At 33.5% G+C, this 14,905-nt stretch overlaps 1 protein-coding gene across 1 annotated transcript in view; it reads left to right on the top strand.

Moving 5' to 3' along the window:
• LOC143085453 (E3 ubiquitin-protein ligase HERC2-like) overlaps positions 1–14,905 on the top strand; it is a 154,300-nt gene that overhangs the window by 101,672 nt on the left and 37,723 nt on the right. Inside the window, exons 23-36 of the mRNA XM_076261800.1 lie at positions 452–707; positions 1,382–1,616; positions 3,412–3,565; positions 4,066–4,261; positions 4,770–5,041; positions 5,333–5,509; positions 9,053–9,189; positions 10,598–10,787; positions 11,119–11,266; positions 11,631–11,806; positions 12,375–12,564; positions 13,139–13,318; positions 13,771–13,952; positions 14,492–14,642. Coding sequence (XP_076117915.1) covers positions 452–707; positions 1,382–1,616; positions 3,412–3,565; positions 4,066–4,261; positions 4,770–5,041; positions 5,333–5,509; positions 9,053–9,189; positions 10,598–10,787; positions 11,119–11,266; positions 11,631–11,806; positions 12,375–12,564; positions 13,139–13,318; positions 13,771–13,952; positions 14,492–14,642 — 2,644 coding nt within the window. The remainder of the gene's footprint in view (positions 1–451; positions 708–1,381; positions 1,617–3,411; positions 3,566–4,065; positions 4,262–4,769; positions 5,042–5,332; positions 5,510–9,052; positions 9,190–10,597; positions 10,788–11,118; positions 11,267–11,630; positions 11,807–12,374; positions 12,565–13,138; positions 13,319–13,770; positions 13,953–14,491; positions 14,643–14,905) is intronic.

The raw sequence follows: 14,905 nt of genomic DNA, 5'->3' as shown, positions 1-14,905 counted from the left end.
TCAAACAAAAACTGTTATTTTCAATTTGATGTGTTTTTTACGTGAAAGTTGGAAACTCAGGACTTTCATATTAACGTAGTTATATATATGCATCTAATTGTCTTTTTCATTAACAAAATGTTCATATTGTTAATTATGTTCTTTGCAGTTTTGTATACCTATGTATTAATATAAATTTCATGTTGCTTACACATGATAATGTTGTTATTTAAATGTGCTATAGCATAATTGTGCTTATTGCAATAAACCTATTTATCTTATCTTAAACAAAATATAAATTTCCATAGGGATTTTTTTGCAAATTGTCATAGCCATGGAAATAAAGTTTGATGGATAATACTGGAAATTATATTTTGTTAATCCTCAAAAGTACCCATGGAAAAAAGAAAAATCCACTGCATAAAAATAATAATTTAATCAATTGAAATATGATTTAATTTCTTTTTAACAGCCTGAGAAAGATACTGTACAATCATCAGACAGAAACACAGCATCATCTCCACTAATGGATGTGGAACGTACCCTAGGCATGCTGTTAGGCTTACATGCCTCCTATCAGGCTAGGAGCACCCCGCTATCACAGGAGGAACATGAGCATGACCATTGGCTTAAGGCAGAATTCTTTGCTGGAGGGCTTAAGGTTTTGCAGCCTAATAATCAGTTTGAAGAGGAGAAAGGAGAAACAAGGAGTTGTGCAACTACACCAGGTCAGAACTTTTCCCTCTAGAATTACTAGCACAATAAGACATAAGCATATCATAGCTATTTTACTTAGTAAATATTAGTTTGTACCAAGGTTTATATTTTTTCATGTACGCTACTTAGTACAATCTTTAAGAAGGATACAAAGTAAATTATGCTACAAATTTATAACTTGCTATTAGTTAATAATCAAATGTGAAAAATAGTAGATCTGACTTATCATAATTATGGGATATCACATTTATAATAGAATAATCTTTCAAAGGGTGGATATAGGAATAAAGTTTGAAAGTTAGCAATAGATTCAACCAGAGACTTGTCCAAAACTGAAAATTCACAACAGCGGAAGTTAAAGACAGAAATGGGCAGCCTAATATTGAAACCTAAAGCCAGTTATAGTGACTTGAGTTTTACTTGATTTTGGAAATTGAAAAAAAATGCAAAATTATTTAACCAGTAAAACATATATATATTGATAAATGAATCGTCATATAATTTATCTTTCTTGAAAATTAGCTCACAGTAAACTTAAGGATGTAGTCGTATTCATTTCAAACTAACATGTACGTTTGCTCATGTGAAAGACTCTTCAACAGAAAAAAAATCAATTTGAGTTCATGCTATTTTAAAATTCTGTCAATGAATACCATTAGAAGATTTGATATATATTTATGAATAGGTACTACTCCTACATCAGAACATCGCCAATTACCAGCATCAGAAGATAAGGAATCGTTTGATCCTCTGAGTACACAGACTGACATAACCCAGCCATTCCTACAGTCATTGGTGGAGGGCAGAGTTACAGACCATAATGTTAAAACATTCCTAGCTATCATGGACAAATATTGTAAACATCATAACTTACTCAATATACATTTTACTCATGAACATCCTATAGAAGAAGTTGGAAGGTAAGCTTCTCTAAATGTGGAAAGGCCAAAATAAATATTTATATGTTTCTTCAAACATATCAATTTCAATATATATACAAAAAAAATGTATCAATTTCTTAATCTGAAACTCCTTGAAAACTGTTTACAGAATTCCACCAAACTTTCATTAATTTTTGTCGAGCCTGCAACTTTCATTGCAGAAAGCTCGACATAGGGATAGTGATCCGGCGGCTACAGCTACCGCGGCGGCTACGGCTACCGCGGCGGCTACGGCGTTAGCTCACTTCTTAAAAGCTTTATATTTTAGAAGGTGGAAGACCTGGATGCTTCATACTTTATATATAGATGCTTCATGTTACGAAGTTTCTGTCAGTCACATGTCCAATGTCCTTGACCTCATTTTCATGGTTCAGTGACCACTTGAAAAAAAGTTCAAATTTTTTGTAATGTTGAATTCTCTCTTATTACACGTAATAGGATAACTATATTTGATATGTGCGTACCTTGCAAGGTCCTCATGTCTGTCAGACAGTTTTCACTTGACCTCAACCTCATTTCATGGATCAGTGAAAAAGGTTAAGTTTTGGTGGTCAAGTCCATATCTCAGATACTATAAGCAATAGGGCTAGTATATTCGATGTATGAAAGGACTGTAAGGTGTACATATCCAACTGGCAGGTGTCATCTGACCTTGACCTCATTTTCATGGTTCAGTGGTTATAGTTAAATTTTTGTGTTTTGGTCTATTTTTCTCATACTATATGCAATAGGTCTACTACATTTGTTGTTTGGAATGATTGTAAGGTGTACATGTCTAGCGGGCAGATGTCATGTGACCTTGACCTCATTTTCATGGTTCAGTGGTCAAAGTTAAGTTTTTGAGTTTTGGTCTTTTTATCTAATACTATATGCCATAGGTCAACTATATTTGGTGTATGGAAATATTTTATGATTTTTATGTCAGTCGTGCAGGTTTTATTTGACCGTGACCTCATTTTCATGGTTCATTGCACAGTGTTAAGTTTTTGTGTTTTGGTCTATTTTTCTTAAACTATAAGTAATGGGTCAACTGTATATATTGTATAGAAGCATTGTTAGCTGTACATGTCTTCCTGGCATGGTTCATCTGACCTTGACCTCATTTTCAAGGTTGAACGTTCATTGGTCTTTGTTTAGTTATCTTGGTTATGTTAAGTTTATGTGACAGTTGTAATAAAGCTTAGCTTTATACTTAGGACTATCAACATAATATCAATGATGAGTATAGAAGGCGAGACATTTCAGCGTGTGCACTCTTGTTTTAACTGAACATAAAGTTAAGAACCTGCTATTTTTATGTTTGATTTGTGTGATTTTGTAGGTTTTCCATACCAAGACATGTACTTTGCTATTTCTGCTTATATTATGTGTCCGTTAGTTTTCTCGTTTGAATTGTTTTACATTGTTATATCAGGGCCTTTTATAGCTGACTATGTGGTATGGGTTTAGCTCATTGTTGAAGGCCATTCGGTGACCTATAGTTGTTAATGTCTATGTCATTTTGGTCTCTTGTGGACAGTTGTCTCATTGGTAATCATACCACATCTTCTTTTTTATATAATATGTCAATAATATTTTGTTGTATAAGTGTTGGAGAATATTAAATCTATGGAACTTATTGGGACCTGTAGCTTAATTCATGGTTCATTAACTGAATATTTTGCATAATTTACATGGTAAAGTAATGCTATTTTATTTTCAACATGTGCATTTTGCTATCAAAATTACAGGCAACACATATCTCTGTGTCAACAGTTTATTTTATTTATTGAAGGTTATTACTAGCAGTATTATTAAAGCATGATGATTTGGGCCATGCAGCCCTGAGTCTAGTGGAACATGGACAGACAGAGAGAGATAAACATCTACCTAGATCTCTTGTTGAACTTTTCAAAATTGTCAATCAGACCAAGAAAACTCTTGTCAAGGTATGTATTAGATAAGAATTTTCATTTCAGACTTCCAAACACAATGTAAGTTGACCATAATTTTACACTAGAACTTATGTAAAAAAGAAAAATCGTATACTAGTACTATATTATATATAATATTATATTCAGCTTTAACAAATGGATATCTGTGGAATAAAAGAAATCCGCATAAGGCAGTTGGATAGCAACTACATATTATAAGCATTTAAAGTTCACTTTTTATGACCTTTAATATTTCAAGACAATGAAATCTCATTCCTAGAATGCACAAAAACAAAGATGTGCAAGTTTTGACACTTAGTATGATTTAGAAGGCCAACTATGAATTTTATCCAAATATCCAAATGTACAATGGACAAAAATGACAGGAAAAACAGTTTTAAAGTTTGTTTACAAAAACAAACAAAAATCCCTCTCTTTTTTCTATGGTTTCTGGCATAAAAAAGAAATCGAAATCAGATTTTTTAATTAATGATTATGATTAACTTTCCATATAGGCTCATCAGGATCAAGGAAAATCTTACAAAGAAGTTTGTGCACCTGTTTTAGAAAGATGTCACTTCCTGTTTAATGAACTTCGACCCGCTGCAGGGAATGAAGTTCATGCAATGAGTCGTTCAAAAATGCTGAGAAGTCATCCACGATGGAAACAAGTTACTATGAAGATGATGGATGAAAGGATTATATCAAAACGTAAGACAGTCTTTGTTAAAAAAATACTCTGAAATATTAATAATAAGTGGCATTGCAATCTGTTGCCCAATATTAAAGGTATGGTGGTGCAATATATATGTAGTAAGTCACAGCCACTTAAGTAAGAATGTGGTTCAAATTTGATGGTTTGTATCAGAGTATGACAACTCTCTCTGTATACTAGAAAATCTGTGCAACAAGAGATATTCAAAGGTGGCATGATACAATGCAAATCTCTGCCTTTACCTAAAATATCTTCTTATTCTAGCTGCAAACCATTGTCGTGGTGGAATCACTTAATAAAACCTATCCATTATCACATAGTAAAATAAAAGAATGTATATAAATTTAAGTAATTTTGATGAGTTATGATCAATGACATTGAAAATATCAATTACAAGGTCAAACAAATTACCTATTGGTTATTCACAGTAACAACTATTAAATATAACAAGCAAACATAAAATCATAAAAAAAGATGTATATTTTTTTATCTTGTGTTATATAGGCCTTTCTCATGTAGAAGAAGAGGAGGAAAAGAAAGAAAGTGATGAGGAATTAGAGGGAGCCACTGGAGTAATTGAAGAGGTCAAGGCTGAACAAATTGTATTAGAGATTAAAGAAGAGGAAGACCATGAAGTATCAAGTACAACAGAACCAGTAGAGGGGGCTGTTTTTACAGTGGAACCTGTACTGAAAGAGGAATCTGCATCACCAGAGAAAAAATCTGTCCAATCCGATGAAGTTACTTCATCACAAGAAAAGTCAGAAATGAAAAAGGTTATTTACTTAATAGTGTTTATTAACTTATAAAAACATATCAAGAATTAATCAGATTTCATCCTACATATAAGTTATAGTTCCAAGAATTAATAATATGCAGTGGTTAAATGGATCTTCAAGAGATCATTGACCTAAATACAGACAAAACTAATTATTGAAAAAAATAATCGAACAAATAGAAGTAGTTTTGTTATATTTAAAAGGAGAAATGTCAGCCTTTTAGTTTATCAATTGCACACTGTAACTTTCTGTAAAAAAAATAATATTTTTTTTTAATTGTACTTTTAGGTTGATTCCTGGAGGCAAATAGCTAAAACAGTATCAAGTTCTCGTAAGTTTGGGTTGCTGAAGCAGAGAATGACAGGATCTAAGATAGATCAAGGATTGGTGAATGGTATTGTGGAGTTTGTATTACATGAACATCCTATAGATATAGAGAAACTAAGGAGATCTTTACACCACCAGGTAACTTGGATTTAGAGCTATTCCATTAACATGTATGTTGGAGGGTAGGAACAGACTTCCAAAATATCCCTACAACCACTGAACCATAATTAGATAATTTTTCAAAATGGTAATTGACGCATACTGAAAAAACACCCATGACCAATAATTAAACTTCCCTTCCTGCCCTCACATACATTTTCATGGAATAACCCTTAGCTTCTGTAACAAAAGATGTTATTGGTCCAATAAAAGTTATTCCTATGTAGGATACTGATGTCTGCCAACTAACTCACAAATTGAAAAAGGCCAACAATCCAAATATCTAAACACAGCATTTATTGTCTTCCAGATACATTCTTCGATAGGAGATATGCTATTTGAATGAGATTTATTTTTGCCATTAGTTTAAAGGAAGTTAAATAAATTCTGTATATAATTTTTAGTCCCTTCTTCTTTGATAATGATTGAGGCATGCTTTAAAGATTTCGTAATAACGGTAATATGTTTTCACGATCTTAATAGATTATTAAGTCTTCCAAACAAAGTTTGGAGACTTATTGTTTTTGGTCAGTTCTTATTATTAAGTCTCCCAAACAAAGTTTGGAGACTTATTGTTTTTGCTCAGTTCTTATTATTTTTATTATTCTCTTCTTCCTCTTCTTCCGCCACTTTAAAAATGAACTTGTCCGCAGCGTTTCTCCAAAACCGCTTGTCAGATTGACTTAGAATTTCATAAAATGGTAGACTAATATGTCTAGGTGAGCCATCAATCTTTCGTTTGTGCATTGGGGTCTATTAAGGGGTACTTTGGGGGTAGAAAGGAGGGAGGGGTTTACTATAGAACCCTATGGGATTTTATTTTCTAAAATTTTCAAATGAATATAACTTGAAAACTGTAAGTGATAGATACATGCAGTCTTCAGAATTGATTATAGGACAATAAAACAAATCACATGAAAAATAGGGGGAGTCCCTGGGAGTTCATCCCCACCCCCTTCAATTTGAGAATATGCTTATATCTTGTAAACGGTCCAGATCCCCACCCCTAAACCATATATATTCTAAACATGGGACGATAAAACAAATCAAATGAAATTAAAGGGAGGTCCCCGGGGGTCATCCCCACCCCGTTCAATTTGAGAATGTGCTATTATCTTGTAAACGGTCCAGATCCCCACCCCTAAACCATATATATTCTTGTAGGGGACAATAAAACAAATGATATGAAATTAAAGGGAAGTCCTTAGGGGGTCACCCCACCCCCTCTTGTTTCAAAACTTGTAAACGGTCAACATCCCCACCCCTAAACCATATATATTCTTGTAGGGGACAATAAAACAAATTAAATTAAATGAAAGTCCCTAGGGGTTCACCCCACCCCCTCTTATTTGAAAACTTGTAAACGGTCAACATCCCCACCCCTAAACCATATATATTCTTGTAGGGGACAATAAAACAAATGAAATGAAATAAAAAGGAAGTCCGGAGGGGGTCACCCCACCCCCTCTTGTTTGAAAACTTGTAAACGGTCAACATTCCCACCCCTAAACTATATATATTCTTGTAGGGGACAATAAAACAAATGAAATGAAATAAGAGGGAAGTCCCAAGGGGGGTCACCCCACCCCCTCTTGTTTGAAAACTTGTAAACGGTCAACATCCCCACCCCTAAACCATATGTATTCTTGTATGGGACAATAAAGCTAATCAAATAAAATTAAAGGGAAGTTCCTGGGGTCGCCCCACCCCTTTCAATTTGAGAATGTGCTATTATCTTGTAAACGGTCCAGATCCCCACCCTTAAACCATATACATTCTTGTAGGGGATAATAAAACAAATAAAATGAAATGTAGGTAAATTTCCTGGGGGTTACTACCACCCCTCCTGTTTGAATACTTGTAAATGGTGGAGATCCCTACTCGTAAGCCATATATATTCTTGTATGGGACAAAAAATCAAATCAAATGAACATGGGACCATATGAATGGCGAGTTATGGGAGCTTTGTTTGGGAGACTTCGTAACAGCATCCTGTTACAATTACTTCTTGTTTTTATTATTCTTCCTCTTCTTCTTCTTCCTCTTCTTCCGCCACTTAAAAAATGAACTTGTCCGCAGCGGTTCTCCTAAACCACTTGTCAGATTGACTTAGGATTTCATAAAATGGTAGACTAATATGTCTAGGTGAGCCATCAATCTTTCGTTTGTGCATTGGGGTCTATTAAGGGGTATTTTGGGGGGTAGAAAGGAGGGAGGGGTTTGCTATAGAACCCTATGGGATTTTATTTTCTAAAATTTTCAAATGAATATAACTTGAAAACTGTAAGTGATAGATACATGCAGTCTTCAGAAATGATCACAGGACAATAAAACAAATCACATGAAATATAGGGGGAGTCCCTGGGGGGTCATCCCCACCCCCTTCAATTTGAGAATATGCTTTTATCTTGTAAACAGTCCAGATCCCCACCCCTAAACCATATATATTCTTGAATGGGACGATAAAACAAATCAAATGAAATTAAAGGGAAGTCCCCGGGGGTCACCCCCACCCCGTTCAATTTGAGAATGTGCTATTATCTTGTAAACGGTCCAGATCCCCACCCCTAAACCATATATATTCTTGTAGGGGACAATAAAACAAATGAAATGAAATAAAAGTGATGTCCCTAGGGGCTCACCCCACCCCCTCTTGTTTGAAAACTTGTAAAGGGTCAACATCCCCACCCCTAAACCATATCTATTCTTGTATGGGACAATAAAACTAATCAAATGAAATTAAATGGAAGTTCCTGGGGGTCACCCCCCACCCCGTTCAATTTGAGAATGTACTATTATCTTGTAAACGGTCCAGATCCCCACCCCTAAACCATATATATTCTTGAATGGGACGATAAAACAAATCAAATGAAATTAAAGGGAAGTCCCCAGGGGGTCATCCCCACCATGTTCAATTTGAGAATGTGCTATTATCTTGTAAACAGTCCAGATCCCCACCCCTAAACCATATATATTCTTGTAGGGGACAATAAAACAAATGAAATGAAATAAAAGTGATGTCCCTAGGGGCTCACCCCACCCCCTCTTGTTTGAAAACTTGTAAACGGTCAACATCCCCACCCCTAAACCATATCTATTCTTGTATGGCACAATAAAACTAATCAAATGAAATTAAATGGAAGTTCCTGGGGGTTGCCCCCCACCCCGTTCAATTTGAGAATGTGCTATTATCTTGTAAATGGTCCAGATCCCCACCCCTAAACCATATATATTCTTGTAGGGGACAATAAAACAAATGAAATGAAATGAAAGGGAAGTCCCGAGGGAGTCACCCCACCCCCTCTTGTTTGAAAACTTGTAAACGGTCAACATCCCCACCCGTAAGCCATATATATTCTTGTATTGGACAATAAAACAAATCAAATGAACATGGGACCATATAAATGGCGAGTTATGGTAGCTTTGTTTGGGAGACTTCGTAACAGCATCCTGTTACAATTACTTCTTGTTTATATTTAATTACCAAAATACAGTTAAATTCCATGATACATTTTTTTTAAGGTTGATAGAGCTCAGTTGAGACTGAAAGGAATCCAGAATATGTTAAGTTTAGTCAGCAAAGATTACCTGATTTCCTCTACCAAATACAATATCCTGTCTGGTTGGCTTGGATTGTTGACTGTTGGTACAAGAGCTAGGTAAGTGCATTTCTATTAGGTTAGCATGCCACTTTATATATCATATGAGTGGTCCAACCTCACAGTTGCCTCTAGTTAGTGAGAAATCTTCCTCTATGAATCAGTTGGAGTTTACTAGGCCATTTAAATATAAACAAAGAGTACTGTCCAATTCTATAAATACAATAGCTATTGTCCTCCGGAATTCATTTCATGGACATTTTCAATTTCCCCTAGACAGAACAATCATTCATTGATTAATTTGGCTGTACAAAAAATAAACTCCTAGTGATGCACCAATTTTGCCATTTTGTAAGATGAAAAGATAATAATTTATAGTACAAATTTATAGTAAAAAAGTACATATATGAGAAGTATTAAAATCTATGATTTGAATTGTGTATGAAATCGTGAAGTTTCTCCTGAATAGATATACTGTGGATTCATTTTTATTCGTGGTATACCAATTTTCGTGGATTTCGTGGGTAACAGCGAACCACGAATTTAAGAATTCAACAAAGAATAATCCCGAGAAATGTGTATTGAGTCGGATGTTTATTTCCGGTTATGTTATGCAGTTCAAGTATAGTGTTGACTAGCGATAAACATTGTAACATAACACATGTTTTTTTTTATTGAAAGAAGATACAAGTGTTTTAATTAAATCTATAATAAATATATCTAATATCAGTGATAATTTACTTTTTAAAATTGATTAAAACTGTTCATGGAAAATAACTGCAAGTTGTTAATTACCGTGTCATAGTTTGGTTTACCAGTGATTAAACATCAATAGGATTAAGTACGGGGATATTGCCCGTAGGTAATATTGATTATGACAGGAACATTTATTTTCACACCTTATACTTATATCACTGTTTATTATATCGTGATTAGGGAAATGAGCTTTCAATCATAAAGTTTTGAATGCCTTATAGAATTCAGACAAGAATTTATAAATTGTAAAACAAACAAATAATTAGTTGTCTCTGTCCATTATTGTAATCGAAGTTATCAATGAACACTTTAGCCTAGAATGACCAAGCGAGCTTTTTCAATGAATTTCTTCTTTTTTGTTTTGTTTTATTATTGATCAAACCAAGGAGGTTAAATGATCTCCTAAATCAAAAAGAAATCCACGAATTACGTATCTATTTTTTGTTGTTGTAATCAGCGATCCACGAATTTACGTATACCACAAAACGTCTTTTTTTCTCTATCCACGAAAATTGATACCCACGAAAATAAATGAATCCACAGTATTTTAATAAATAATTGTTCCTTTTTACCAATATGTTTTTTGCTTTGTATAGATGATGTCCACTGTCTAACTTATGTCATTCAAACACCTTTTCCCTTTTTTACAGAATTCTCCAATTCTGATATTTTGGGTGCTGTTTGTTTTAGTAGCCTCTACTTTATATTACAGTACATTAATTCCCCACTGTCTGGCTAATGTCAGTCTCATACCTCCATGTGACAGAATTCTCCTGGAGATGCAGTTTTCTGACCTCTATAAGTGGGCCATTCAGGAACTGAGAAGTTTTATCATCCAGTCTGACATGATGTTCAAAGAAAGAGGAATTAATCCTACTGTGTCCATCCAAGACTCTCAAAAGGTATTATAACTTAAAAATAAAAGCCGTTATCCTATTAATCATGAATCAAACATGTCATTTTGATTTATAGTAAGACAAATATTATATTTAAAAAGTTTAAAATAAAACAAATTATACTGATAATGAAAGAAATAAAAAAAAAATGAGTCCAAAATAGTTGTTTGTTTGATTCTCTTTTGATTCAGTTGTCAGACTATATAAAAATGAAAACAAATAAGAAGTAGGAAAACAAATGAAAATCAGAAATTGAAAAATATGTGACAAAAGGAGGTAAATTACAACACAAAGAATATACATCTTACTAAAATTGTGTATTTTGCTATATTTTCAGGAGAGATTAAGTTTAGGAGCTTTACCCCATTCTAGATTTTTGCTAGCCACAATGGGAATTTTAATGTCAGTACACCAGAGTAACATGGTTAGTTTGTTACTAAACTGTGGAGTTCTAGGATTGACACAAACATTAATGAGACTTGTAGGTAAGTACAAATATATCCTTACATTTTTACGCCCTACTTATTTAAGTCAGGGGAATCATATTTTCCAGTCTGGGTCTGTCTATCTGTAATTTAACTGCTTGTCTGTATGTCCATTCCATATCAGCTGAATTCATTTAAATAAAAGGATAATAGGACATACAAAAGCCAGCCAAATTTTATATCGATATGGTGTCTTTATCATAAATTATATTCTGTAATGAGTCACAAAACTTGTAGAAATGCTTTGTAAGACACATGTTTCTAACTATATCTCATTCTCATATAGAAATAAAACGACTATGTACATGTATCGTCAATATGGTTGTAAAGTCCCTAATGTAGCTAAACTCAAATCTTATTTTAGGACCAGACCCTGATAAACCTATTCAGGACAACAATGGAACTCTACATGCAATATTAGAGGAGCAGAAACACAAGAAACAGTCCCAGCCAGTACCAATCTCAGGACCAGAGTTAGCAGCTATGATGAAAATAGGAACTAGAGTTGTTAGAGGTGTAGACTGGAAATGGGGAGATCAGGTATGTTTATATAAAAATACAGAGATGTGGTGTAATTGCAATGAGACTACTAAGCACCAGAGTTCAAATGATATTGAAAAAAAGCAAATATAGGTTATTAAAATGACTATACAGCCATTAGCAATGTGAAAAACCCATACTGTATTGTCAGCTTTTGACCCAGATTTCATCTCATTAGACTTGGTATTGATTGGGAAATTTGCTATCATGGATGTTCAGAGCTGCTGTTTTGAAAGGGATAGATTGCACACTATTTGTTAAAAATGAGAAGATTGATGTGCAGTAATAAAATAATACAAATTACTAAAGGCTGCAGTTTAAAAAAAAAATGCCATTTTACAAACTGATGAAACTCCATTAATGTTAAATTTGTGTTAAATTAGTAAAAGAAATTGTGACACTAAAACTTCTGAAAAAAAAACTAGTTTTTCTTTGTTGAAATTAAATTCAAGTTTTGTGTATGTGTATTTTTTTTATCCAAAGAACAAGGAGATGAAAAGAAAATCCTCAAATGTTCATTCTTATACCTTTAGATAAATTGATAGTATACAATATACATTATTTATAGGATGGCCCAGCCCCCAGTATGGGACGTGTGATTGGTGAGTTAGGAGAAGATGGGTGGATCCGTATCCAGTGGGACACTGGTAGTACCAACAGCTATAGGATGGGAAAGGAAGGCAAATATGACCTGAAATTAGCTGAACCCCCAGAGATGCCTGATAATGATGAAGAAGATGATGATGATAATGAAACAGGTGAATATTATAATGAATACTGTAAATTCAGAAATTATTTTGATTTTTGAAGATTACAGGAAAAGTTTCATACAAATATAAATATTCAATATCAGAATGTGAGTTTTTATTTTTGCCATACTTACCCAGTCACATTATTCATATAACTTAAAACCTTGTAATAATTTCTATCTTTACATTACCCTTTCATGTTTGTGAGGAATGAATTGAGATGTTTGTATTCATATTGATGAGTCTTCAACCAAACAATACAATCAACCCTAAAAGACATGATTATTCTATCTCTCTTTGCTTCATTACTTCAAAATCACAAGAATTTTATAGTGGCAAAGGAAGTCCAAATTCATATTGTCATGATTAATGGAATGGTTTTGAAATTTAGGTAGTTATAATTTGTTTAAGATAAAAAATAATGAAATTAGATCCTCTCATTGCATATTATGTTAATGTTTTGTGCAAAAGATTGCATAGTTTGTCTTGAAAAAACCTATAAAATTGTATTTCCTTTGATAAAAATATGTCTTCTTTGTAAAAAGACACTCTATATTATAAATATTGTGTTGTTTTGTTTCAGAAAAATCTCGACCAGAAAATAGACATCCTACATCACAGATCAGAAGGTCCACTGTGAATCTACTGAGAACTTTATGTATTTGTTGTGCTATGAATGCTGAATGCATGCAGAGATCAGCTGTAGGAACTCTGTGTGGACTTTTACAGAGAGTAACAGATGCTGGCTGTAATCAGGGACCAAGTAAGTCAAATTTGAGAAATGATGGGCTTTATGAACTGGATGAAAAAACAAAAACAAAAATAAAGCAAGTATTTTCTCTGGCAGTTCTTTGATTCCCATTTGGAAGTCCAGAAACCTGTATGTATCTGAAATAGGATATTTTATAAAAAAGTTTCATTCAGACAAATCATTGGACATTAGTTTGACAATGATGAGTTGTTAAGTGTAACCACTTTTTGGATCCATCAGACACTCACTACCTGTTTTCTGATTCTTTCAATTATGAGTGTGAGTATGTAAATCCTGACATATTCTTGTATTTTTGTAATTTATTATTTCTGATGCCTTATGAGAATGCCTTATACGAACAGCATTCACAATAGATAAGATTTGTATGGGAAATTAAGAGGGACATTATTCTGATTCCCAATTTTGAAACATACATTGATTAGATATTTTGTATTACTTTATAGATTCCAATGTACATGTAGCTTTTGAACAACATTTCACCTGGTGCACGCTGGGATTTATTCGCTCCATTGCTACTGGTCCTGTCATTTGTAAAGCACTCAGTTCACCAAGATGGATTGATCTTCTTCTGAAAGTGCTTGAAGAGGATAGAGCACAAGTTCACTGCAAAAATATAACAAAACAGGTAGGACATTATACAAATTGCATTATGTTTATAAGAATTTTTGAGAATTTCAATTTTGCAATCATATACCAGACCAATAGTTAAAAGCTTAATGGATATAAGTCTTATTTGTGTAAAAATGAAAGAGGTAGATGAAGGTAGAAATATGGTTTTAGTTTTTTTTCAAAACTAAGGAGACTGACAATTCAAAAGTTAAATTTGATGTTTATGTCTTGCCTCTTCTTGTCTTGGGCACTTTGTATCTGGAGGCGTCGGGCAGCATCAACTATTTGTTAAAGTTTTTAATAAGGTCATTTTATAGGGAACTTACAATGGAAGTCAATGAGATTTGATAGGCAGCTGTATTAGCATTAGCAGCTATTATGTTCATAGAGAATAGTTGGCACTACATTTTCAGTCATGGTTCATTGACTACTAATGTTTTGCATAGTTAACATGTTATGGTTTTGCAATTTTAATTCCTTAATTTGTGTTATATATCAAAATTAAACAGTTTATTTTTTATTGTTCTTGTAATATCAATTTTGTTTTTGATATAGATTTTAACTTTGAAATTCCTGGCCTCTGTGCTACCGTCCTGGGATAATACAGATGATTCTGTGAGAGCTAAGATGATTGTACAGAGACTGTTTAATTTGCTGGGGAAAGTGGTGATGACCTGTGTTGCTGATCCTACACTGTTACCTCAAAGTAAGTATAATATTAATAAGAAGATGTGGTATGAGTGCCAATTAAACAACTCCATCCAAGTCACTATGTATCAAAAAAATAACAATAATAGGTCAAAGTATGGCCTTCAACACAGAGCCTTGGCTCACACTTAACATCAAGACATATATACAATTTTCTTCTTCTTTTTCAGTCTAACATGCATACCAGTACTGTCAATTTCAGAAATTTTGTTTGAACAATAGACACTTTACCAGATAATTAATCATAGCAGTTTCAGGGAA

This window comes from Mytilus galloprovincialis, chromosome 8, assembly GCF_965363235.1.
Source record: "Mytilus galloprovincialis chromosome 8, xbMytGall1.hap1.1, whole genome shotgun sequence".
NCBI classification, from domain to species: Eukaryota; Metazoa; Mollusca; class Bivalvia; order Mytilida; family Mytilidae; genus Mytilus; species Mytilus galloprovincialis.
The sequence above is the reverse complement of the archived record's forward strand: the minus strand, read 5'-3'. Positions and strand labels throughout refer to the sequence as shown.